This window comes from Pomacea canaliculata, linkage group LG1 (genome assembly GCF_003073045.1).
Source record: "Pomacea canaliculata isolate SZHN2017 linkage group LG1, ASM307304v1, whole genome shotgun sequence".
Classification (NCBI taxonomy): domain Eukaryota; kingdom Metazoa; phylum Mollusca; class Gastropoda; order Architaenioglossa; family Ampullariidae; genus Pomacea; species Pomacea canaliculata.
Window position 1 is genome coordinate 14323799 of NC_037590.1, and position 12410 is coordinate 14336208.

The 12410-nt window shown below is 38.3% G+C and overlaps 1 protein-coding gene across 11 annotated transcripts in view; it reads left to right on the forward strand.

Annotated features, from left to right (window-relative positions):
- Positions 1-11669, forward strand: part of LOC112556836 — an 85348-nt gene extending 73679 nt beyond the window's left edge. For 9 of the 11 annotated variants that reach the window (XM_025226258.1, XM_025226266.1, XM_025226282.1 and 6 more), the window contains 8 exons: positions 60-1127; positions 1541-1663; positions 2208-2351; positions 2935-3597; positions 3981-4263; positions 4761-4951; positions 5305-5419; positions 5541-11669. In XM_025226258.1, the coding sequence (XP_025082043.1) occupies positions 60-1127; positions 1541-1663; positions 2208-2351; positions 2935-3597; positions 3981-4263; positions 4761-4951; positions 5305-5419; positions 5541-6301 (3348 nt within the window). In that variant the 3' untranslated portion in view covers positions 6302-11669. The remainder of the gene's footprint in view (positions 1-59; positions 1128-1540; positions 1664-2207; positions 2352-2934; positions 3598-3980; positions 4264-4760; positions 4952-5304; positions 5420-5540) is intronic. The other 2 variants (XM_025226226.1, XM_025226253.1) reach the window with 2 other exon arrangements.
- Positions 11670-12410: the final 741 nt, after the last annotated feature.

Below are 12410 nucleotides of genomic sequence, written 5' to 3' on the forward strand. Positions count from 1 at the left end.
TAAACATGAGAAAACATCATTAAGAGTAGTAAAGACACTGACTACAAATTGATCAACAGGTTTCCTCTTCTTCTGGAGATAATGCTTTGAGCCCTGTGTCAAAAGTGACTCGCATGGCTCGATTCTTTGAAGAGGAAGCTGGGAAAACTTGCCGCAGCAACCAGCAAAGGCCTGGATCATGTGCTTTATCTAGCCCTTTGTCACCTACCCTTTCCAGTGTGGGCACACCAGACAGCTCTCTGTGCTTGAGTCCTAGCAGCAGCCAGTCTCCATGCTCAGTTGTGCAACCCTCCATTCCTTGCACCATGGCTATGAGGTCCTCTCTGCACTCTTTTGTGCCACAGTCAGGCGAATCTGGTCTGTCTTATGCAGGTGTGCATTCCCCTCTGTCAGTGCCTTTTCACAGCCCTGCCAGTTCTGGGAAGGTCCATCTACAAAGAACCCAAGATGAACTGAAATGTGAGCCTGGGCCATTACAGTCTGGCCTGCCTCATCCCCATACAGCATCCAGCAGTGACTCTAGCACACCCTCGGATGTTCTTGTAGCCTGTCCACTTAATGACAAACAGTTGCAAAGCTCCCCTGACATACTTCAGTATCAGCTGCACAGCGTGTGTGACTCAGTCAGGCTGTTGCCATCACCTAATCTTAGCCTGCCCATGAACAGCACTTCCAGAAGGGAGAACGTTATGTCTTGGCCTCCATGTAAGCAGAATACATCTCTTGCTGGTTTATCATCAAATAGATCTCACACAGATAATCCCAGTGCCTCAGCACATTGGGAGCCTGCACTATTGCATGTTAGTGAAGAGAAGTTCCTAGATGACATCCCAGAGGAAAGCAGTGATGAGTGGGAAAATCTGTATGTGCGCACTTTTCAGGAGCAGCAACAGCAACAACAACAACAACAACAACAAGCACACAAAAGTCTGCACCAACACTTTTCTGGAACTCAGCAGCAGCCCAGCAGTAGCAAGATGTTGGCAGGTTCAACCACATTTTTGACAAAAGCAAAATCAGAAAGCAACCTGTGGGAGAAGCCACAGCTAGGATCATTGTATGATGAGATGATGTCTGGCAGCTGGGATAGCAGTAAAGTGCTGGAGCGGTCTGCCTCTGTATCAGAGGTAAAAAAATGTTTCCCTTTATTTTACTCACTGCTGAACAATTTCAACATTTGATTTAGGTAGTTTTTATTATATTTATAAAATGTTTCTTCCTTTTTTCACCTTTTTACTTTGTTTTTCTTGTTAATTCCACATTTCTGTTTTTTGTGTGTGAGAAAGCATACATGGGTGTGTGTGCATATATGCATCAAACAAGGTACATAGATGCTTCTAACAGTTTCTTTCACTTAGATTTTATACAGTTCATGAGGCACAGTACTGTTTCTTCGCCTCTTTATAGGCCTTTTTTTTTAATTTTTTTTTAGTGGAGAAAACTTAGAAACTAGCATTTCCTGAAATGTATCTGTTGTAAGTTAAATGTATCTGTTGTAAGGTATACAGAGTCAACCTGTACGTTGGTCTTTCTGTGTCAGGTGGATTGTCGCAGTCGAATTCTGTGTGCTCAAGAACGGGCATCGCTGCAACACAGTGCTGATAAAATATTTCTTGATGAAACAGAAATCAACCAGCGAGTGGCAGTGCTCTTAGGAAGAACTGTAAGATGCCTGTTTTCATGACTAGTGCAGAAATGACATAGTGTGCAACTCGGTGCTAGCATGTCAGTGTTGAGACTTTTTCCTCCCTTCCACCTATTTAGCTTTCTGTCCACCAGAGCAAATATTCCTTATTGTCATCGGAGACTTTAAAAAGAAACATATTTAAAGACAGAAGGATAGCTAGGTGATTAAAAATGTCTGACAACAAGATTTTAATTTTAAAGAAAAAAAAATAGATACCGATAAACATGCCTGTCTTAATAAACCAGGAAGAGGTATTTCCCATAATAGTCGACTAGTGGTTAGAGTAGAATATTAGGGTAAGTTGAAATAGGAACATACATCAATGTTTTCAGCATGATTACATTTGCATGAAATGTTTTTTTAATGCCTTCTAGAATGGTTGATGATAAATGTAGAAAGTTGTACCCCATGACACATTATTCCTTTTGGCTCTGTGTTGTGTTAGAGCTATGAGATTTCTAGAGCATGCTTGTTGTATAGAGCCTGTTATCACAAGAGCATGTACTATATTATCAACCAGCAGCTGGGCTCAGCTGAAGATGATTTGGACAGTGAAACAGAGACTGCTCAGCAGATCATGGACTTAAAGAAAACACTCATGTCAAAATGCTTACCCAGTCTTCCAAAGTGGAAACCACAAGAGACAGTTGAAAAATTGAAAAAGGTAGACAATGACAGCTCATGGCTTGACAAGATAGTCAAAAAGAAAAAACAAAACTTACCTGTCTTCTTTTCCAATTAATTTAATGTTTTCCCAGCATGTTTTGCCTGTTGAAATAGTTTGTTATTTTTGGCAACCTCATTCCTTAAACTCTTTAGATGTTGTGTTCAATGGATTTAACACTAGCAGTCTTTATAGTTATTTAAAGACCTTATTTCATTTCACAGTACTTAATATCACCTTCCACTAAATGTCAGCACAGAGCTAGAGTCTTTGATGTATGTGGTTGTTAGCGTCATCCCCAGACTTAAATTATTCTTTTACAAGGCAGGACTATCTAATCTGCATTAGTTTTGTTCATGTGCTCGAGATCATTTAGCTTGTATGCACTAATCAAAATGCATGCACCTAATGCATCCTCCTAAGATATTGCTGAAGCAAATAAGATTGTGTGTGTGTGTGTCAGAGCATATGCATGTGAAGTGTACAAATAAAGGAATAAACCATATTAACTTGTATGGCTTGTCTATCCATATTCCAAGCCTTAGAAGATATATCTAAAATTGCATTTGACATATTTTCCTAGAACTCCACCCCTTCACCATCCTCTATCCAAAAGATGGATGGCATCAGTGCAGAAGATTGGCTGCTGAAGTTCACAAAGGAGGAAATTGAGAAACATACTTCTGGTTCCCTCAGGCTGGATGTGAATATGGTTGGCGAAGGCTTGGGGAAGTACTTTGGCAATAGAGGAGAGAATGAGAGGAGTCAGACTTCTGGAGAATCAGACTTTTGTTACAACAGTCAGGATTCAGAACCCATAGTGGAGGGCCAAGGGCCTGTAAGTGCGGAAGATGCAGATTCCAGCGAGTGTAGTGCTAGATCTCCAGTAGAAGAACAAAAGCAGTTCAACAGCCAGTTCTACAGTCTCTGCTTGGTGGAGTCCAGCAGAAGTCTGTCCTCAAGTGTTGCTAGTTTCGACCACGACCACGATCGTGAGCATGAGGGAGATGACCAGTTCCAGCCTCCCATTTCTCACCCTTCTTTTTTGATCAATGAAATAAAATCAAAAGAGTTTGATGACATTGCACGACAAATTGCCAGTCTGTCTCGAACAGTGGATGAGCTCAGTCGCAGCTTGAACAGCCTTAACAGTGCAGGATCCGGAGGATCCAACCAGGACTTACGTGCCAGCTCTTTAAATCATAATGGCTCTGAAGCAGTCAGTGATGCAGGAGCAACAAAACAAGTCAGTATTTTTTCTACTAGCATTCTAATAAATAAAAACCCTCTAATTTTTGTGGAAAATTAGTCTTGTCTGCAGTATGCAGAGTTAAAAAATACAGATCAATGAAAATGTAGATATTTTATAGAAATATGTCATTCATTGCCAGGGAAAACACCATTTGTGTTGTTTGTAAAGTCTATTGATGATTATGAAGCTATGTCACAAAACTAAGACAACCTTTATCACGCTTCAGATCCCTCAGAGACTTAGCTCCCTCAGCTCCCTCTTTGGTGCTCTGCTTCTCATATATCCTAGTAGGGCGTTCCTACCAAAGAATGTTGAGACATAACATCATTAGTCCATCGGGCAAATCTCTTTCCTCATTCTTTGCCTGACCATTGCAGGAATGCATAGACGGATATCACTGGGTGGATGACGAGTTTTACCTCACTTCCTGCGGAGGGGAGGTTATCATTGGCAGTGCCACTTTTCTGGAAGAGGGGCTTCATGGCTACTGTGAAGATGGAGCAGGTGAAGAGGGAGGTCTCTTCCACTCCAATGATGATGATGATGAAGATGATAATAGTGATCATGTGGGACACATGGATGCCAGTGACGACTTCTTTACTATAAGAATGCCTCTGAACACTGTTCTGTCAAACAACTGCCAGTTTCAGTCTAAAAAAGGTGAGAAAAGAATTCAGATTTTTCTAGGTCCAACACAGTTAAAATTTTTACCAGCAACATTTTCAATCAGATAGAAACATGTATAAGCTATGTAAAGAGAGCTCCAAATTGGGTAGAGAAAAGTTTTCTTATGATTTGACAATGTAAATTACTTTGTATCAGAGATCTGAAAACAAGAGTTCAGGTTGGAGCTTTTTTAGCTTAAGTCATTTCTTATTCAATGCCATTTTTGCAATTCTGCATGCATAGAATCACTTCATTCATAATTAAAACAATATCATAAAGATTACAAACTATTAAACAGTTATATTGAGGTTTACTATTTTTCAACAGACCACTACACTATCCGATATGTTTATTGGGGGTAAGGGTGTCTATCCCAACAATTTGAGAGCCTGAAAACCAAAACACTTTTAACGAGAGGTCTGAAAACCTCTTGCATTTTATAGAAACACTGACCAGCAATTTTTAAAGTGCTGTTGCTTGTATTGTTGCAGGCCTTACAGAAAGAGAGCTGCTGCTGAACAGGCTGACACAGTTTCGATACAACAGTGACGGTCAGCTGGACCAGCAGGACACAGGGGTAGATGAGGCATGCATGGGCTGGCGCATGGAGAATTCTGTTTCACATGCCAGTCTTAGTGGTCAGGAGAGAGACTATGCAGGAAACAGCTTGATTGACAAAGAGGTATGAATAAAGAAATTGCATATTTGTCTCCCTTGAGTGCCAAGTACCACTACCCACTCTAGTCAACATAACTTTTACCAGAATGCATTTTTTTTTTAATGGCATATCTGATCTTAGAAGAGGATCCATAGATGTGCTGACTGGTCCCAGATCCCCTACTGGCTCTGTCATGATGTCAGTAGATATGCCTAAAATATGCTTACATCTCCCGCTGGCTGTATCCTACACAAAGTGGGTTCCACATCTATGTACATTTTACCTGAGTAATAGCAGGGTTGTATATTAAATTAAATCAGCTAGGTGCATTCTTTGTTATGATGAAAAGACAGAAGTTAAAATGAATCTGTTTTCAGACGCGGACAAACTTACTGGGGTCTGTTCTGGCATCGGGAGGGGAGAGCAATGACAGTCTGTCAAGTGATATTGGTCTGGACCACATGATGTGCCAACGCCTCATTGGTCGCAAAGGTAAGCCATTTTTGTCCAAAATATGTCCCTAGTTAAGTTCTTAAGAGAAAGTTTATAATTTTTTTTAACTTTCCTTCTTACATTTCATTTTTACTGATAAACTTGAATTTAACTTTTTCAGGCAAGTTGGATGTGGTACGAATTGCTTTGCAAAAGCCCCGTCCAGTGCTTGACTTCTCCAAATTTTTCATCCACTTTGGTAAGCCAGAGCAGGAGGCAGTGGCAGCATTCGATTTCCTTGAGGACATTTCGACTTCAGAATCTGGGTCAGAGAATCCCTCTGACCCCATGTCAAGGAGGTCATGTAATGCTAATCATGTGCTGAGCAAGGAAACTCTTCTGCGTCAAGCAGCTGCAGCAGGTCACCTGTCCTCAGCATGCAACGCTCCCAGGCTGTTCTCAGGGAGCGATTTTACTAAATTTTGTGTGCCAAAAGACAACGCAGGCAATATGGTGCCTCAGCACCATCCTCATAATGACACATACCAGTGCCAACCACAGGTCCACCTAGGGCACCACCATCACCAACAGCAACAGGTGGAGAGGAGGAGGACACTAGATACCCCAAAAGATGGAGGCGCCACCACCAGCAGCACGCCACCATTACGCAGACGCAAAATGCGGCAGAGAAGACGGCGGGCTGAACTGCGGCTGGCATCCAACAGGGGAGGAGATGGGCTGTCACCAAAGTCAGGTGCAGTTAAAACCAGAACTGGCACAAAAGCCATACGAAGCCGAAGAGGAGAGAGAATGCATGGAGAGTGGCCAGACCTTAAGCAGGCAGAGCCTGCTATGAGCACACTGTCCCTTAGCAGTGACTCTTGCTGTGATGGTAGTTCCTCCTCTTCCAGCCCCAGTGTAACAGACCTGACTAAATTCTGACAAGGAATGTGTGTTTGCTGCTGGCATGTACAGAAGACATTTGGAAATCTATCAGTATGTAATATTCCCATTGTATATCTGTGTGTTAGCAAGAGAATGCAGAAACTAGAGGGTGCTGATTATCAAAAGTTTGTTGCGAGCATTTTTTTTTTTTGTTTCTTCTCCTGCCAGCAGATTTTGACATAGTTTAAAAATCATTTCACTGTGTGTCTCACGGTCTGTGAGATGGTGGTGCTTCGAGGATGGACTTTAGCAACTAAAAATGTGTTGAATGTGCAAAACAGGGTGCCTCTTTACTGTGGAGTAAAAAATTCTTATGTCTACTCATTTATCACAGCAGTCTTTACAAGCCAACCTTAAAAGCTGTTTCTGTATGCAGAGGAAGGCAACATTTTTCTGCATCAGGCAGTTTCCATTCCATGATGTCAAACACCTTTTGATGGGTCAAGCTAATTGTGCTCCCAGTCACTAGTCTTTTCTCAGCTTCCCTCCTACTTTTTGTTTCTTTGCATGGCTTTTATTCCCACTCAGCAACACCAAAGACAAATCTTAAGGGTGTCTATGCAGTTTGAATAGGCAAACTGCAAACACAATAAAAAGGGGAGCTAATTTACAAGTGGGGATGACGAGTTTGTGCTGTGGCACATTAGATTTTCTTTTGCTATATCTTGCCAGTATTGAAAGGTTCCACTTTCTCAAGACTTGCAGGTTGTTCAAGGCCAGAAATTAAAGTACTTCAACAGATTATCTTAATTTTAATAACAGCTATTTCAGAAAATAGAAGAAATTATGTATCTTTTTTGTATAAAACTTGTATATGGGGCAAGACATTGCAAAGAGAGCAGTTATTTCATTAACAACAATTTTTTTGCCACCAAGAAGAACTGTGAAAACAATTTCTTCATGTTCTGAACATAATTCCAAAAATGTTAGAAATCCCACAATCCTTCCAACAATGAGACTAAATTTGTTTCCTTATTCGGTAGTTGACATGCCTTTCTAGTGTGAATAATTCTAAAGATCCAAAACTGTTGAAACAATAATGTGAAAGGAATGCTTGATTAAATGTGTATCTTAAATCTCTTTGTGTTTGAAAAATCTACTTGAAAAAAATATCTGTTTATAAAAAAAATAACCCTTCATGTTGTACAAATGTTATGGACAACATATTTCTATTGGGTTAATGGGTATTATTTTCTAAGTTATGTTTATAGAAATTATTTATTAGAATTGTTCAGTATTTATAGTACTCCATATTTTGCAAGCCATTGTTTATCAAAAAAATTATTTACCCTTTCTGTGTGATTTGTTTTGTGAAAATTTGTTGGAGACTGTATGTACAGAACTAGCATTTTTAAGTGTTACAGATGTTGATGGAAAAGGTGGGTAGGTATCACTGTCTAATTTAGGGAAAATAGTGTACAAAATGGAAACTATGATTTTCTTGGAATGTTTTTTTATTTCATTTTTTTGTTTCCTTTAATTTTCTTAAGGGACGAGTTGGTTTATGGTAAGAAATACTTTTCAGTTTTAAAATCTGTCATTAAAATGAAAGCATTTACAACTTATTCAGTCATGCTAAATCAATATGGAATGTCATTTAAATTGTACATCTACACATCTAATCATAATGGTACAATAATTATGGAGGAAACTAGATGCATCTTAGAAAAGATTCTCCATGAACAACGAAATAAGTGCTATAACAAGTGATTCCAATAGCTTAAATGAGTGTCTACCTCATATAGTTATTTAGATAAATGTATGTGTTTATTCCAAAAGTGAAGTGACCATTGCATAAAGATTTTTATTTAGCATTTCATTTTTGCAAGGTCATAATTCACCAGCCTACTGCCTTAAAGTTCATTGGTCACACACAATCATTTTCAGAATGAGTTCTGGTGGAAATTAAAGTATTTCTGAAGCATTCTTTCAGCTATCATAAGCATAGTAACTCTCACACAACTATGGTAGTTGCTTGCCTAAACTCTGCAGCATATAAAACTAGTGACAATATTCTGGGCTATATTGCTTCAGTAATGATTGTGGGAGCTTTGAATTAAATGCTCAACATGATATTAAATCAGATGAATATGCAGACTGCAATATGTTTTAAAAATTATAATAAATATTTGCCTTGTGGATTGCATTTGTTGTGCCAGGTTCTCTTGCAATGGTTTTCTTCTCTTTGAGAAATATTGGACTGATAAAGAATCTTAGTCAAAACTAGTTTACGCCATATCCATCCACAGTGAGATGTTTCTTTTTGTAGCTTTTTTGCTGTACATACATTATTTTTCTATTCATATTTTTGGACCATGTCTGTATTTTTAGAAATCTTTTGTTACAAAATAGACAGATTCAAGTGTGTGAAATTTTGTGTAAGTTGAAGTTTTGGGTGCGCCAATGCTTTGCAATACTGCTGATGCTTTCTGGTCCCAAATCCTACGTTAAATGCTGGGCAAAGGCATTGTGAAGCAGACTACTATAAATTTTCAGAGGTAAGTTAATCCTAAATTTGGTTTATCCAAAATGAAATGCCTTGATGTCTGCTGTTTGCAAAATAATATTTAACAATGGCATGGTGTGTCATTAGTGCAGCTTTTGAAGAGGTTTACAAAGTGTAAATTTTATGATCCACCTTCGGTCACCTTCAGTGTGTGGAACAACAAGAATATCTTAGGTCTTTGATTCGGTAAGGGTGAGGAATGTCTGCATACAATTTTAGCACAGAAGAAGCAAAAAAAGAGTCTAAGTATTTACTTCATTATCACAGGCACCAAATCTTATCTTTTTCTAATATTTAGTCAGACATTTAGTGCCAGTGAGAAAAATATGCAGCTGGCATGAGCATTTTTGGGTCAACCACTAGAGTTCATCTTTGTGAATATACCTTAACACAGTGCTCTGTAATCCTTCAGAAACTTTATTGGACTGCATAGAAAGTTTTGTCAAGATTACTACTTAACTCTTCCTATACAGTTGGCACTATCTTCAATTGCGCCAGTAGACCTGTATTAAATGAGTAAACAGCCCTGTCTTAAACTGTTTTCCCAGTGGCCAGTGATGGCACAGATGCATCGAGTGCTTGCTGTGTGCTATCACTGACTCCTTGATACACCTGATACAAATATGCCAGTGTTTTCATTTGTTAATTTCAATATTGAAGTACAGTTCCAGATCATGGTGCAACTCTTGTAGACATCCTAGTGTTTGGGGTTTTTTTTTAATGTTGCTGATGTGGAAAAAGGCTTAAACATCTAAAATGGTATCAGAGAATATTAACTTCTGCTGTCTTCAGAGTGCATGGCCAAAATCAATCATATTAATCAACTATGCAATGCCTTACAGAAGTGACCAGCATGGTACTTCTTCAAATGACAATATACGGTCACAGACCTGCTTCACACCACTGTCTTGCCATTAAAAGCTAACATCAGACTGAGATGTTTCATGTACACAGCTTTCAGGTTGACATTTTGTAGTCATGGTAAGAATTCCTAGACTGGCATGCATGACCAGGAGAGACTGAACATTTTCTCATGCTTCATATGCATATGTACAAAATTGAGCACATGCATGCACACACACACACACAATACATACACTGCATGTGAACTAACTACAAAAGGGAAAAGGTCTCTTTCACGACTTGCAGGAAGTGCAGAAAAACACATATTTTATTTTCTGACATACTAAAAGACTTTGTAGAAGACTGCCTCATGTACAGTAATGACCGGGATGCCTAAAATGATTTTTTATTTAAATTAAATGTTTGAGTGGATAAAAATGTTCTTCCGAAACATAAGGCATGATTCAGTCTTATTCATGCAGCGGTTCATTTCTCTGAGAAAGGTTTGTACTTGGTTTTGAAACAGTCCAGTTTTCACCCTCATTTCCACCAGTAACAAATTTAACTTGACAATTATAATTATGGCTGTTTTTGAGCCTTCTACGCAATGTGTGTGCAGTGTGGCAAAGAAGATGACCCGTTGCTTTTGTCTTAGTGTCTCCCTTTGTGAACTTTCAGTTTTTCTCTGCTCCACCCAAAAAGAGGAAACATTTTAACACTTTACTTATTTTGGTTTGCCTACCCTTCCCTGGGTAGCATGTAACAACATACACAGGGCATTCTGAAGTGATCTGACTCTCCACATGAACGTGCCAAGGGTTCTTGCATGTCTTCCTGTTGACTGTATTAGGATCTGTTTTGCTTTTATTTGATAGTGAAGGCTACTACTTTGACAATTTTTGAGCCATTGTTAATGTCTGTTAAGAAGCTAAGGACTTAAACTGATTTACACTGTAGTTCAGGAAGTTTTTGTATGTTGTGTGTTTTATTTTTGTGGCTTTTACTGTCTGAATGACCTTAGTGAGTTTTTAATGTAAACATGGTGTGTTTTATAAAGTATGCTGTTGTAATTGCTGGAGTTAGCAAAATCAATGCATTTACTTTCTGCTGTCCATGAGGAACCATTTAGCCATGTTATTGTACCCCTGATGTACCCCTGATGGTGGTATTTCAACCATTTTTGTGCTTATGGCTTGCAGTAACATATATTGTGTGTTCCTTTTTTGCACTGTGATGGTTTTATTTTACCCTCATTGAGCATGACTAAATTTAGAACTCCTGTGATTTTTTTTTCTCCTGTTTACTGCCAGCATCTTTGTGATCACATTTCTTTTCAAATTTTGGCCAAAGCAAAGTAGAAATCAAAGCCCAGGTGTTTTCATCTTTCAAATTATAGGTGTTTATCTCCCTGAATTTGTTCGAGCTTGTGTGGTTCTTTGTTTAAATTCCCATTCTCTTCGTGTTGTTTCACAATTTGTGTGATTATACAGGGCATATATATGGACCAAAGCAAAATTTTTTAATATTGAATATTAAATTTTTGTGTAATGTGCTACATGATTATTTTTCAACATATTTTACATACTGAAATCAAATTATACAAATCTCTTTTAGCCAGTACAAATCATTATTCTTTTGGGCATAGAACACCTGTTTCTAAGAACCATCATTATAGACTATACTGTGGACACTATATTAATATATAGGTATTACTTACCTTTGATGGATCCTGGCAAAAGTAATTCATGTTACTTTTCCAGAGTACTTTTGGCATAACACCTTTTTGTTTGTGCTGTGCATTCAGTGTTCATTGTCATATCCTTCTACCATCTAATGTGCATTGGGTGTGCTTGGATTTTGGACATTTGTAATACCCTTGCCCATGTACTCGAGTAATATATGTACTTTTGGTGGATGGCTGGTATCTAGATTTTCTAGGCAATTTATTATGCCTATGGCAACACTAGGGTTGTTTTTGGCAACATATTCTGAAATACAGATTTTTCAAAAGACAAATTTTGAAAGATTGCAGTATCGACTTGTGGAATTGCTGCCGAGTTCTTGAATGGCTGTATCAGTAGTGTTGTACAGGTTTCACTTTCATGCCTTGCGGTATAGCAGCTTCAACTTGACAGTGCCATGGAATGTTGAGATGCAAAGCAGCTTATGCCTTAAGGGATGTGGAGAGTTAAGAGACTAATAGCATGTTACTAGTTTTAGACCTAAAATCATTTTAAGAATTTAAGTAAGACAGTTCTGTATAAGGGTTTAAAAATCATTTAACCAGTTTTATCAAAGTCTAACCTGGCATGTTGCATGGGTGGGTTAAAGAGGTGAGTACAGCCATACCATTGCAATGGGATAAAAATATAAGAGTTTGAAAAATTTGCCTATTTATAGTCAGTAGAATTTTTTTGGCCAAGATGCCATATTTGAATATATTCAATATTAAAATATAATTTTTTAAATTTAATCCAAGACAGCAAACGATCATGGTATGGTATAACATTTGTTTTAGAATAATGCATGATCAAAACTCTCTGACAATATTGTGTGGTTGTAATCGAAAATGCTAAAACCTTTTGTCATTTTACTCCATCAGGCACTCTATTCTTTTTCTGTAAACAGTTTTTTTTTTTTGGTTTTTTTTGGGGGGGAGGGTTTTTTTTTCTATGAAGCTGATTCTGATAAACGTTTTTGTCACTGTTAAAATGTTTTCTAGCAGGGTTAGACCAGCTGTAAACTGTTTTAATTTTA